Here is a 14158-nt window from a genome sequence, read left to right on the forward strand (position 1 = left end):
GTGGATTATTGCTTTCACAGGCCTTGTTTCTTCTTTCACCTATGTCTGATTATGATAGATGTTAATATCCTTTTGTGTTGCTGCATGAATCCCCCCCCCCCCCCCCCAATAGAGAGGTCAGAGATCAACAGAACAGTCCCTTGATTTAGTAAGGATTCAGCATCCTGCCCCAAGGACACTTCAATCCTGCAGGACTGATTCTTTCCGACACCTGGATTGTCCATCCAAAAATCCAACCACGAGAGCTACTCTGAACAATGTCACGACTATGACCTTTCCAGAGGGGTCACATACAGTATGTTCACACTTACTGCATTACATTCCCAGCTGGAGCTGACTGAGGCCGCGATGTGGACAGATCCCTCGGCATCACACTTTGAAAAGTTGTGAAAACGTGCACGTTTCCTGCAGCATGTCCACCCTGTGCTGTGTAGCTACACAGACAGCAGTCTGCCAGACACGAGCGGAACGCTCATATGTGGCTCATTGAGGGCATGTGGTCCTACCATGCAGTGATGTGTCATTCACAAAGGCAATACACTACTCTTTAATTCTGACTTCAGGGACTCCTTTTATCATGATTAAGAGGAGCTGAGGATCCTGTTTGACAAAACTTTGGTATTCTGACATTGGAGATATTTTTGAGGAGTTTGAATGTTTCACATGAACAAATAAATGAATAAAAAATGCTATGAGCAAACGCTTCAAATATATGTCTGGTGGAATCCTAAAGAAACTCACATATCCTCACAGTCCTAAAAGGAAACCATATATCTCCAAGATGTCTAAAACATTCCTGTTTGCAGTTTGGTAGCAATGCATTTTTCATCCAATGGGTTTTTAAAATGGTGAATTTAGCTTAAGAAGTATGATGGTTTGAATCAATCCGTTCAGGAACACTCAATTCTTCAGTTTATCTGACAGATTTTGGATATACATGGTTTTCATTTAACCAAGACTATATTCTATTCCTTTGACCTACACCAGATTGAAAAAAAACATGCTTTCAGACACAATAAATGGATATTCAAGACTTTAATCGGTTATATCCACAACCCTTAATGCATAACAGATGGAAAACATTCTTAATGGGCTTATTGAAATTTTAAACTGCACAACCATCTGACCTTTACATTAGAACTGGATTCTAGCCTATGGAGATAGTAATTCTGTATCCATAGTCAGAAAACACCTGCAGGGTTATTTTATATATAACATTTATTTTCTTTTTTTTCATTTTCTCATTGTTACTGGAGCTGTCAACACATATTGAGGAGCAGCATTGTGACGTCTCACAATGACGCACAGTAGTGAATGCCATGGGTTTAAATGTCAGAAAAAACAAATGTGATATTACAGCCCAAACTGTGCAGCTTTCCCTCCAACATCCTTGAGCGGCACTGAAGAATAACCTCGACTCCATCCCAAAATGATCAGAATGCTGACCCCCACTGAAGGAAGTAATGTTTCCATCTGCTGGTGGCAAATGTGAACTTCAACATCTCTTTTCCAAGAGGACAAGTGAGCAGACCAACAACGCAAGTCAAACAACCTCTCAGCACGTCTATGTATAGACTGCTGTTAAATACCTCTCTTTTTGCTAAGTGTAATGGCCAGTCAGCTGTCTGCATCCTTCACAGCAGACCTCCACAAACTATCAACACTACCCAGGCAAACTGTCATGCGTCACCGGTTTCAATGACATAAACCAAAAGGACCTGTTCAGAAAGCTCACATTCATTCTCACATCAACTCTGGACTGAGTCACAAACATGCTTCAAATCCAGCACACCAACAGACAACCACGTGACCAGAATACATTGGAGGGGAGTAAGTTGTATTTACCTGGAGGGCAGTTGCATTCAGGTGATGCTTGTCGTGCAGTCCGAATCTTGACAAAATTTTCATAGGAGCGCTGAAATTGTAAAAAAAAAAAAAAGAAAAAAAAATGAAAAATTAAATTTTCATTCATTTACACACAATGCTTTCAATAAAATCAAACAGGCAGGATTTCTTAAACAGTGTCACTTTAAGGGCAAGCAAAAGCGCACAAACAATTAACAAGAGCAAGTGAAAGAGCCAACGTTACCTGAGAGATCAGCTCATCCACTCTTTGATCAATCAATGAATTAAAATCATCCATGGAGTAGCCAGGAGCACGGATAAAGGTGTGCTCGCCATTCCCCCCCTCCAAGTCCACAACCCGGTTCTTAACATCAGCTGAGTTAATGCTCAGAAGAATGCAAAAGGCGATGGACGCCACTGAGCATAAAGACGAGACTACGTTCAGCACTGTCGTGCGGCAATATTGTCGCTTCTGAGGGGCCACTTCTTTCTCCATCTTTTCCACGCACTTAGATGCTCCTCTTGCCTCCGCGATCTCCATTTAACTACAACTGCACGCGCTTAGTTGGGCGCAAACTGCATCTGGCGCCGAATCACGGATTTGTGGCACACCGTTTTGCGCGTGTGAATGTGCTTGCCTGCCTGCGACGCGGCGTTCACGTACAGTGACTTCGTGGGGGCAGCGACAGATAGATGAGAGGAGTGGAGCACCTCTCCGCTCCAGCCAAGGCAAAGTCAAGTCAACCTGCACTGACGGCTCCTGCAAACTTGTTGCACCGAGCCCGCTGCACAGTAGTCTGCTGCAGAGGAAATTGCTATTAAGCACAATAAAGTAGAAAGAGAGGCTGGGGAAATCGAAGGCAGCGCGCACGTAGTGGAGACGGCGTTACCACTCGGAGCTTTTTCCACCGCGGCAACACGCCTCCAATCTGCTCTGACTGATTAACATAATTTATTGACCCGCTCCTTTCGAGCTCTTTCATTGTATTTCTGTCAGATCTCCAATTATCGAACAGAACGCTGCGTACAAATGCAATTACTTTTTGTAGAAAACGTTGTTTTGGTAAGACAGCAAACACTTGAACACGATAAATCAGTCATGGAATTTTGGTGTTGTCTAAACTTGAAGGGCTACATTCCCTGCAGCCAATGTATGGCAACGTTTTGAGGGGGTTTTGTTGGCCATGGCGCTGCGTAAAAACGCACGAACATTGTAAAAGCTTTCTTCCTGAGGGTATTCGGGTGGATAGAGGCGCTCACTGAACTGTGCAAATAGCACATCTTATTGATTGCTGGTGTTCAATAGACACCATGCAGAGAGAAGAGAGCCACAGAGCCCTGCAGCGCTCAAGCAGGGATGCTGGCGTTAAGGGAACCCACCGTCTGTGACCCCTCTGTACTGGTTGCTGCCGTGAATTCTGATCAGATGTCAGTTAATATCCATCAAGACTGAAGCAGATAATGCACGCAAATCATCCGTGATTAACATGACATGATACTGGGAAGAACTAGGGAATGGGGGTAAAAATCCTCCAGAGATGGTCCTTCTGAGAAATTGAGAAATTCCTGCAGGGTTCTAATCTAACAAACTGACAAAAGTGAAGAATTACTTTAAATATTTCTGCACTTTGCATCAACCATATTTCACATTCATAACTGAACACTTTGTATGAATGGCACAATCATAAAAATCGAATGTATTTACTCGACTTGCACAAGCATCAATACAACAAGCGTTCCCTCTGTCAATGCATAAACACTGACATTTGAATTCAATGGGCAGACTGTTGTTCTTCATTTGAGCTATTAGAGCTATATTTAATGAACAGCTAGATCAGCATCTATCCCTGCACACTGTTTAACCGTTTGAAGATGACCAAATATGTTTGGAGTGACACTGAATAGAGAATTCTTTTTTCATATGCAGTCAGAAATGTATAATCGGAAAGGACTTCAAATATCCATAAACCTCCCCAGACTCCTGACTTCTTATTCTCAAGTTCCTCTTCCCAGCCTTTTTGCATTTTAATGTTTCTCTGTGAAAATAGGTCTTTACTCCAAATCACTCTGTGAGAATGAGAAATACAATTTATCAATGTGGATTATACTTATTTATCTGGGCAGTTTCTGTCTTCTTTGTGTTCCCAAATAATCAAGTGTATTCTACAATAACTGGATTTATAAATTAGCTCTGAGAAGTTCTACATTCTTATTAAATTCATATTTCAAGTATGTCTGCCATCTCATATGGGTCAAGTCTCATGCCAGTGCAATAAAATCAGCATCTCTCTGGCAAGCAATTCAGAACTAGTACGTACATAAAAGTAAACATTGTAAACATCAATTGTTTTGCTCGGCATCAGAAGGAAATTAACATAAGCAATCCTAAAGCACTTTAAATTCATTAGTTTGCAGTGACAGCAAGACACTGGTGTTATTCTTTTGTTGCACAATCTGTAGACTTGGGAGTGCAAAACGTATTCGTCATAATACTTTTTATAATGAGGGAAAAATCCAAGAGACGGTAAATATACACAGGTGATTTTTATTATTCTACCTGATTAGGTCTCCTCAGGTGAATGACTGCTTGATGGACATCGTCCTCATTCTCCTGTTAGCTTTGCTCCTCCTGTTGCCAACTTCAACCTGAGCAGAGGTCAAATCAGCCAGAATAACTGAAAACACCTGTGTGTGTGTGTGTGTGTGTGTGTGTGTGTGTGTGTGTGTGTGTGTGTGTGTGTGTGTGTGTGTGTGTGTGTTAAAAACTACAGGACAGTACTTGTATTTCACTTTGTTGACTGTATAAATGTGACCCAATGGAGTTAGTGCATTTGACATGCAGGTACTTTGACCAGGTATCAATCAAGGTCTGAGTCTACAAGTGCTATTTGCACAGTTCATTAACTGCATTTATTCAGCTGTGTTTTGTTTTTAATAACTTAGTTAAGGCATTTACAAGGCTAATGTAGCACCATTTCTGCTACAACTGAAAATCTATGAGGGCCACTGCATTTCACGGTCTAAATGCTGCTTCAGACACTTGTGCACCCAATGCAATTCTATGAAATACTCAATATTTTTCGAGGAGTTTTATTAATGGAAGAATACTTTTCAGTACAAAATACTGAAATGTCAGTCTAAAAATATCGATAACAGTTTACCCATCTCCACTTTTCTTCTTTTAAATTAAAAACAGTCATGGCCAGTATTTCCTCAGAAATCATGCAGTACAAATATGGAATGCCAAAGTACAAATGATCAAGAGTTTGTCTTTTGAAAATGTAATTCATCACATTTAATGAATCATGTCTAGTTAATTTATCCTTTCCTTTGTATTTGTAGATATTTATATATGTACATGCTAAATCATGTTTTATATATTAGGTGGGGTTTTTTTGTTTATATTTTTAGAGCTGCTCCATTAGACTACTTATTAGACGGTTTATTGCGTTTTGACGTCTCCCATCACATCTGTTTTATCTCTGTTCTGGTTTATGCTGTTGTAAAGCCTAATAAAAGCAATCATCGTCGTAACTCATACAATATATAGTTTTACTCATTCTCACAACTATATTCTCATCTGATCCCAGATCGCAATAAATGTTTTGTTAAACGGCTGTCTATAGAGTATACTGTCTATTTCAACATATTATAAGCCTTCTACTTATTTTTTTGTCAAACACAATAGAGAAGTAAGTCATAATAGAATGTGGGTCAGGTGCTCTCTCCATACGTAGATATTAAAGCTTTGGACGCCATCTACTGGACAAACACAGAAACGCCCTCGATGGTGTAGATTCCATAATCCATAATTTAACATTTGTGCGTGGTGAAATCCCCATGACGTGTGCGAAATCAGCAGTTCACGAGGTCAACATTTGCCCTACTCTCAGTTGCAGCTGCGTGCTTACATCCCATCTCGCTCTCTCTTTTTTTTTTTTTCTTGGACATCACTACAAAGTGACAGATGGAGCCCTGCGACAAGGTCACGTTGCAAAACGCACGACGCAGCTAACCCTCTGCATGTTCAGCATTAGAAACAGGACAGTAAAAGCAACATAATCTCACGGGGCTGATACACTACTTTGTATATTTTTCAAAAGTGGCTCCTCCACTTTATGCAACGACAAGGGGTATTTGGAAATCCTCTTTACGCGCCAAAAAAGCGCATCATCCCTCGCAGCGTCCCCGCCTTGACAACCGGCCTGCATCACAGTAATCCACTGGTGTTTATTTTTAGATGCTCTCGGCCGCTCTGCGTGCTACTCTCGTTCAACACACACCAATGTTCCTCCGGTCAATAATTCATATGTAGGCCTGCAGCAGCACAGTCACGGAGCAGGCTGCAACAACTCCGACACAGGACGCCACAACTCCGAGACACAGGACGCCAAAAAAAAAAAAAAGCGCACCGCCTGACGAGCGATGCGCCAAAACACTGCGAGGCAACAAAATATGCAGCAAAACGACAAACAGACCACATCTATGAGGTGAGGGGATCTATTTATGTTTTATTTAAGGAAACATCGCAATTGTGGTTGTGCCGTCATGAAGAAAACACAAAGGTGATCTGCTTGTATTTTTGCAAAATGTCCTTTATTTGTAATGGAATTATCTGACCTGTATTCAGTTGAAAGATCTTTTTTTTTTTGAGGGGGTGGATACATCTACCAAATGTGTGATCCTGCAAGGGTTTATGCTGATTTTAGAACTGTATAGGCTTACAAAATCAACAAAACTATTTGATTCTCTTTGTGGGAAGGTAAGCTGCTCTAACTCAGGGAATCGTTTTACCCGTTATTTATTTTGTAAAGCCTTTTTATTTGGCCTTGTGTTTCTTTTATACTTCGTCTTAATGCCGCTATATGTCTAGAGGCACAATTGCCTTGATGTTGAAAGTGTAAACTTTGATGTCCAGGAAGCACTTCGGCCCTCAGAGAGCCTCACAGAGTAGCAGGTAAGGTCCCTTCCCCCACGCTGCACCAACACCATCTTATTTGGCTCAACACAGAGAGACCCTGGACACATCTTAGTGAAACTAAGCTGTGATAAGTTGCTCTCATGTTATGTTCCTGGTGGGTGAGGCTGATTGATGCCAATGTCTCCCCACCCGTGAGGGCCAATTGTCCAATGATGCAATGCATCTGGCTCTTTGCCCGCCTGGGTGCCTCATGTCCCTCATGTCCAGGCTGCCCGAGGTGTGGTGGTGAAAGTCACTCTGGGAAAAGTAGGAAACTGGAGTTGAGCAAGACACAGCGTTTGGGAGCAATTTTGGAAAGTTTGGACACGTTTTAAAACTCTACCTGTATAAAAATGTTTTAAAAAGAGGCAAATTCACATCATTAACGTGTTTCAGATCAATCTATGTGACCGACAAATGGACAAAACAACCCTCGGTGGCACCCAAAGGCCACCGGAGATGCAGCAGCATCGCACACAGTCCTATGCGCTTTGAAGCGAACCAGGTGGCATCCAAGGTGGACTACACCTCAGTGTACAAAAGTAAGCAATTTCACCGTCAGTAGAGTCGTTCTTTGCAGGAATATAAAACAACAAATACACACACCCCGATTCAAATTCACTCTCGCTGTCTCTTATTTTCAGACGATTTCCAAGCATGGAAAGTGAAGAGGCGCCTGCCATATAAGCTAACCGACAGCTTGAAAGTCAACCAAGGATTAGTTGTCACAGAGCATCCCTCCAAAGGTCGCTTCCAGCTAAATTCGGTTCAAGTTGCAGCCAACTCTAAGCCAGTCCCACAACCTTTTGAAAGCGTCACCAGCTACAGATCTGACTACGTCACCCATCCAGTGCAGCCCACGCGCAGGGAGGCGCCCGTGTACCACACCATAGGCCTGCTGTCTCAGCCTGCCGTGTCTTTGAAGCCAAAGGTGGCTTGGGCAGTAAACCAGGCCATTCTTGATGAAGCCAGTGCATTGTTTCGGGAGTTCAAGACCTGGTCCCTTGAAAACAAGTTCCACGGCAAAGGCAAAGCCAAAGAATCAAGTCCACCGGCAGACCACTGCAACTTCCTCTCCACAACACGTGCAGACTACACAGAACACAAGTGCCAGCGTGCCAAACCAGTCCTGCCATCTAAGCAAACCAGAGAGACGAGCAAGCGGCGCTTTTGTGGAACGACGACCATGAAGGAGGATTACAAATCTTGGGACATGCCGCAGCGCTTCCCCTCCGTCCGTAAAGACGAACTGGACAGGCCCGAGAAAACGACCTTTTCACTGTGCACGCCTCAGACTGCTGAGGGCCGCAAAACAACTCGGAAGCCATTTCGCCATCACCCCAAATCGAATGAGAGGGCATCCAGCTGCAATGCCACCAACACGACTCGCTGTCCTGCTGAGAACGGAGCACTTTCCAACTTGGAACGCAACTCCCCTGGGACTCAAGAGTCCAGGATGCACTGGACCAGCTCTTTGGACAGAGGAGGGACTTTGACCGATGGTCGAATTTGTGAGGAGCCCCCTCAGGCCCACCAAATAATCCACTGCATGGTTTCTAGCAGAAGCTAAGCTTCTCCAGAGAGCAGGCTGCTGATGAGATGTGGGGCTGCCACACATTACCTCAGGTAGCTTCTACCTTTACAACAATAAAAGCCATAAACACAACTGAGATTATGTAACGGCAGCTATTTTTATACCACTAAGCAGCTCACTGATACTCCTCAGCAAAACTCATTTTGAGTGTTATGTAATCTACTTAATTGAAGGCATTTCATATTCTGTTTGGGGAACAAGTTGGACAGCTAAATGTGGTCAATCACAGCAATTACTGAATGGTGCTGAACAGTGACCAGTTTCACTTTTCATCGAGGATGAACACTCCATCCAAGCTACAGTAACGTATGGTAATAGGTGAGAGTGAGCACATGAAGGTCGATGCCTTTTACACACAAACTACAAAGACAACTGTGTTATAAGTACCAAACAATAAATGCTGTAATAATCAGAGAATTACTTTTTATTAAAAAACAAAAAAGGCAAATATCCTCAAAAGGAAATGCCATGATTTGGACACGTCTTTACTGGGAGAACTTTCCAATCATATTTATATCATACACAGAATCTTTCTGTTTAAAAAAAAAGCAATTAAAAATAAAAAAATGTTGCCAAACTGTCAATATGCAAAGCAGCTCCAGTGCAAACAAACGATAAGGGGACATTTGAACTAGTTACACATTGAGTTCCCCTCCAGTTAGGTACGCGTTAACACCAGCTGTCCCCTTTTGAATCATATTATGTAAAGTCCACAGAGTTAAACATGGACGGCTGTCAGCAGCCATCAGTCTTCTTGGAAACGGATGTGCTTATGGGCCTCTCTGGCCCGGGCGAGGATGATTTTTTCGGCTTTGGATATGAGCTGAAGTGTTAAAAGAAAATTAGAAATTAGATGTGATAGCAAATAAAAAAAAAGAGGCTTCAACAATGGAATATGACTGAGTATATGACAACATTATTCCAGGTATTAATACATATCCAAAAATGGATTCAGGATAAATAAGAAATAAGCTAAAATATGCATCCTAATCCTGTCCATCCTTTGTACATTTTGAATATTACCATATGAATGTCTGTCAATACCGTGTCACAGTTTAACATTATATATCAAATACCACAATATTTGGATTTCTCATACTCTTGCTAAGAGCTGATACAACCTACTGTTAACATCTTGTTTACTAAACCAAAGCGGAATGATTAATAATACATTGCTGTGCACAGTGACATGTGTGTATATGTATTTTTCTGTTTCAAAATGTAAAGGGTGACCTCACCTTCTCCGTACCCCTCTTCTTTTCTCTGGGGCGATTGAGCTTGACTTGGCGGTCCACTAGGATCTTCTGCCAGTACCGTTGTTCATGGTCCCCTTTAAAAGTCATTGAATGGAGATTTATTATGCTAATATTATTACCCGTGGGCTCAAAAATGCAATCAACAATTCATAAGAAACCCTTGAAACGCAGAACTTGAGACGAGCTGATGGGCGCTGTCCCAATAAATTATTTTCACCATAATCAATTATTTAAAAAAAAAAAAAACAGCTCAGTCATCCGAGTCCTCTTCTCGACCGGAGAGGATTAGCGATGCATATACCGAGGGTGCTTTTCATGACGCTAACCTATGCATCCTCGCGTCCTCTCGCTCCCCCCTTGACCCGGACATCGTCCCCCCCTCCGCCATCACGGAGGATCTTTAACTGCTTTAATTGTGACGTGATGTTTACATTAATTATATTGTCATATAGATAAACAGAAGTGTAGTCTCTCTTTATTTGTATCGTACTTTTCATAAGAACATTTGTAGTGCTTCACACAATAAAATACATGAAGGCATCTCTGTGCGTTCTTGTCTCATTATGTCTCTCACATTTAATTGACATTGTTGTAAAGTGACGACTCCGAGGCCTCGTTTAGTGAAATGCCTGGATATCCCGAGGAGGAGTCGTAACAGCGCGGCGTAACGAAAAGCATCCTGGGAGCTATGCGCAAATAATTGTACCTTGAACGAAGGAAATAAAAAATGCAGACCTGCGAGGATCTCCACCTTCCAGCTGTGCTCTTTCTGCAGCTCCGCTCTGGCGTCGCTGACAGCTTTAGCGTCCTCAGGGGTGTGAAAGCGGATGTGACCCTCAGTGTCTCCGTCCAAGGTGTCAATGTACGCTACTGGGGATATTTTGCACAGAGCATCCTACATAAAAATTAAAAAAAAACACACAAACGTCAATTAATAATCTATGTTTAATGAGATTTAATTGTCTTGTGCACAAAAGCCTCACTTGGTAAAAGGTAAACCTGTGTGACTAACTTTACCTCGACTCACACAGCAAAGCTTGTTGGTGATCTTAATTTTCCTGAATATCAAAATATGGACCATATGGATAATTGCCAGTAGGGCTGACGAGAGTTACATTGTACCTTGATGAACTTCCTCCCTGGCAGCGGCTTGCTGTCTGTAATCTTCATGATGACACCACTGGTGAACTGAGGGCCTTGGTTCGTCTCTTTCTCACTTGTCTTACTCTTCTCAACTAGAAGACAGAAAACCCACAAACCAACATTATTGCATTAAACAGAACTAAACCACTGGAGCCCGTGTATTCTAACCGACAGCTGTAGAGACATCTAGCTTCTGTGAGAAGACGTTATTACGATCAACTCGTAAACATCGAGTTTGATTTGACGTTTTTTGGAGTAATACCTTGACGTCGGTACTGTTGAGAGGACAGGGTTGACTGTCATGTCATCTTCAATGATGTTAGCAGGTAACGGGTAACATGGGGATATGAAAATGGGTTCACGAAGATCTCCCTCTTACCATCTTGTGCATCATGGTCCGTCTCCATGAGACTCTTGTGCTCCTTGTGATCGATCTTATTGATGCACTTCTTCAAGGACTTCATGCTGCGCTTCTGCAACGTCAGATACTCATCCTTCAACTCAAGCCACTCTTTCCTAATGCAGCCAAAAGATCATCATCAGTGTGTTAACGTTAACGTTGTTCTGTAGGGGTTTTCACTTATTAATTCATTCCTGTTGACACATGAAGAAGAATGGAAGAGGGATCTTACTTGGATAGAACCCGGAGTGGGATCACTTCTTCCCCTATTTTCAGTTTTTCCTTGTGTTTCTTTTTTCTCTTCCTCTTTGCTTTAACTGCTGAATCATCTCTGTTTTCTTTCCCTTCTTCAATGCCTCTCTCCGTGTCACTTTTAGTGGGTGTATCTAAAAAGGGGAATAACACAGTTAACACAACAACTAACTCGTGGTTTCATTGCTGTAAAAACGCATCATTAGTCATCTATTTTCAGATTTTTAGGAAGTAAAGGGAAAAGCAAAGAAACGAAACGGGTAACGGACTGGGTTCACTTACGAGGCTTAGTTAAATCCTTCTCTCCAGCTTCACTTTCACTCGTCCTCCTTATCTTAGAAGGCACGTCACTTTCGGATCCCTCTGCCGTCTGGGACCGTCGTCTTTTTTTCTCTGACAGTTTGTCCGGTGGCTTCAGAGCAGTGGCGACATCTGATTCAAAATCACCCGTCGCTGAGCGCTTCCTCTTTAGCGCCGACGGTTCTGCTTCCCTCTCTCGCTCTTTGGATTCTTCAGAAGAAGTCTGTAGTGTGGACCCTTCTTTCTTTTTCTTTCTCTTTCTCTTTTTCTTCTCCTCTTCTTCACCTGTCGCACACGGATGTCAAGACATGCGGATCAATACAAATTGCATCAAAAGCCTTTTACTTGACATTATGCCTCAGATTTCTAATGAGTCAGGGATTTTCGGTTTATGGGAGGTAGAGAGAAGAAGTGATGTGAATGAAGTGATTGTATTTTATTGCACCTGATGGTGGATTGTCGGCTGGTAGAGGGATGGGCTTCCCGCTTTTAGTCTTGGGGAAAATCCCTGGCTTCCGGGGAGCATCTTCAGGGGGGTTGTTCAGCATCTGTTTCAAAAGGTCAAAAATGTCCATGAGTTTTGTTCCTGCCAAAATCAAAACACTGGGCTGACTGACTAATCACATATTTTAGAAAACAATGACGTCGTATTGATTATAGTGAAGGTATCACCTCTATGGCTTTCTGTGCTTGTTCCTCCGTCTCAAACTCGATGAAGGCGAAACCCTTGGGGTCGCCAGTGGTCTTGTATCTTGGGATGCTAACATAAACCACATTCCCGCACTTGGTGAACACTCTCTCTACCCAGCTGTGCGTCACATCCTTGGGCAAGAGTTCCTTGTGAAAAAAAGAAAGAAAGAAAAGTATTATCTTATGATCCAACAGTGTTGTTAATACCAGCAGGCATAGAACACACAGCACACGAGTATGTGAGTCTCCACACAGATAAGAGCTCAGTGGAAGGTGTATTTCCTCTGCTGAGGGAACATCAGGGTTTACTTCCTGTCAGTTTATGTCATTCGCATACACTGCAAATGAAGTGGGACACATTTTGGAATGGTCTAAAGATACAATTATACATGAAACTATTTTTTTACCACATAGACTGTGCGATCGTCGACGTCATTCGGTACATCTCCAATGGGAAGCTGACGCCTTACTTTATCTCCCTCTAGGTTAACCTGAAACAAAACATGAACACATTTGAGTTCATCGCATTCATTGGACATTAGGTTGGAGCCCTGCACAAACTCTCAAAATAATAAAACATCAACGACACATCATAAAAATAAAAAAAAAACGTCATAGTCATAGTACCTCAACTACAGATGAGTTTTTCAGTGCTCTGGCGATCAGCTTGGTGTCACTTGTCAGCTTCTTCATTCGATTGAAGCTCGCCAACAGAGATATATCAACATCTAAAAACAAATAACATATTTGGTACGTTTCATTCAATGTCTTGGTGTCATTACATGCACTAAATGATTCAATGGCTGATATGAATGTAGTGTGATATTGATATTGATAGCCCCTTACATCCATCCTCTGACTCATCGATGAGTTTTTTCAGAAAACGGTCCTTATGAAGGTTGACGTCTCCAAACCAGAAGTCCACTTGTCTCTTCACATCCCCCAGCAGCTGCTTGACACGGGACCTCTTCTTCTTTTCAGTCTCCTTGTTCTTACTGCTGGCTTCTGCATGAGCAGCTTCCCTCTCTGTGTCAAGCATCCTGGAGATGAGACTGTAAACACAGATCAGCGACATGCACACGTGTGAAACAGCACAGTCAATGAGATGCACTGTGTCCATTTACGGTTAAACGCTATTTACGTGTTGGGTCTGCTTAGCTAGCCAATTGTGTGTTAGCTACCGCTAGCGTATGCAGTTGTATGTCAGTTCGCGGGTAGTGACATTTTTAAAATGGTATCGTCATGCCCACTCCATTTCAAAACACGTTAACCCCTCACGTAACATTTAACTGCCATGATAATTACGAGAACTCACCTTATTTGAGATGAGGAAACTGCATACACACAAATAACGAAAAACGGGTTAGCTCGCTGGCTAACGTCATATGAACGACTTACTTCGTTCAGCGAAGACGTCGCAGAATATATTCGTCAGATCAGAATCAGGGTAAGCAGTTTAAACAACTTCCGGTGAAGTATTCCAAAATAAAATGTAACATAATGCATTTGAAGTTTCAACATTTTATTGACAATAGTGCACAAGTTACAATTCATCTGATACATTTAAAAAAAATAATAATAATATATGCTATTTCATACGCACATTACATATATTACAATGGAATTCACAAGGAGTAGTGCATTTAAAATTTAAATATAATTTGTTAAATAAATAGAAAACATGACAATACATAGTACTAGAAATAAAGTGTCCCATG

The 14158-nt window shown here is 42.0% G+C and overlaps 3 protein-coding genes across 5 annotated transcripts in view; 1 reads left to right on the forward strand and 2 right to left on the reverse strand.

The window, feature by feature from the left end:
* Window positions 1-2638, reverse strand: part of LOC137874629 (collagen alpha-1(XXV) chain) — a 146474-nt gene extending 143836 nt beyond the window's left edge. The window contains exons 1-2 of the mRNA XM_068713471.1: window positions 2090-2638; window positions 1846-1915 (exon numbers count right to left, since the gene is read on the reverse strand). Of these exons, the coding sequence (XP_068569572.1) occupies window positions 1846-1915; window positions 2090-2386 (367 nt within the window). The 5' untranslated portion in view covers window positions 2387-2638. The remainder of the gene's footprint in view (window positions 1-1845; window positions 1916-2089) is intronic.
* Window positions 2639-5945: 3307 nt separating this feature from the next.
* saxo2 (stabilizer of axonemal microtubules 2) lies at window positions 5946-8812 on the forward strand. 2 transcript variants are annotated; one of them, XM_068713474.1, is made up of 3 exons: window positions 5946-6335; window positions 7202-7347; window positions 7450-8812. In XM_068713474.1, the coding sequence occupies exons 1-3, from the start codon at window positions 6271-6273 to the stop codon at window positions 8373-8375; spliced, it is 1137 nt and encodes a 378-aa protein (XP_068569575.1). In that variant the 5' UTR covers window positions 5946-6270; the 3' UTR covers window positions 8376-8812. The 2 variants fall into 2 exon arrangements, with proteins under 2 accessions (XP_068569575.1, XP_068569576.1); XM_068713475.1 differs by lacking the exon at window positions 5946-6335 and adding an exon at window positions 6348-6802.
* On the reverse strand, window positions 8798-13860 carry larp7 (La ribonucleoprotein 7, transcriptional regulator). Of its 2 annotated transcripts, none has more exons than XM_068713473.1 (13): window positions 13839-13860; window positions 13287-13492; window positions 13068-13168; window positions 12848-12931; window positions 12423-12587; window positions 12196-12298; window positions 11733-12035; window positions 11431-11584; window positions 11178-11314; window positions 10778-10890; window positions 10391-10550; window positions 9638-9729; window positions 8798-9222 (listed from the first exon to the last, which is right to left on the reverse strand). In XM_068713473.1, the coding sequence occupies exons 2-13, from the start codon at window positions 13477-13479 to the stop codon at window positions 9145-9147; spliced, it is 1683 nt and encodes a 560-aa protein (XP_068569574.1). In that variant the 5' UTR covers window positions 13480-13492; window positions 13839-13860; the 3' UTR covers window positions 8798-9144. The 2 variants fall into 2 exon arrangements, with proteins under 2 accessions (XP_068569574.1, XP_068569573.1); XM_068713472.1 differs by having other exon boundaries at window positions 13756-13857.
* Window positions 13861-14158: the final 298 nt, after the last annotated feature.

The sequence above is a fragment of the Cebidichthys violaceus genome, unplaced genomic scaffold (assembly GCF_023349555.1).
Source record: "Cebidichthys violaceus isolate CVI_PGR_0920_01 unplaced genomic scaffold, fCebVio1.0.p SCAF_19, whole genome shotgun sequence".
Lineage (NCBI taxonomy): Eukaryota > Metazoa > Chordata > Actinopteri > Perciformes > Stichaeidae > Cebidichthys > Cebidichthys violaceus.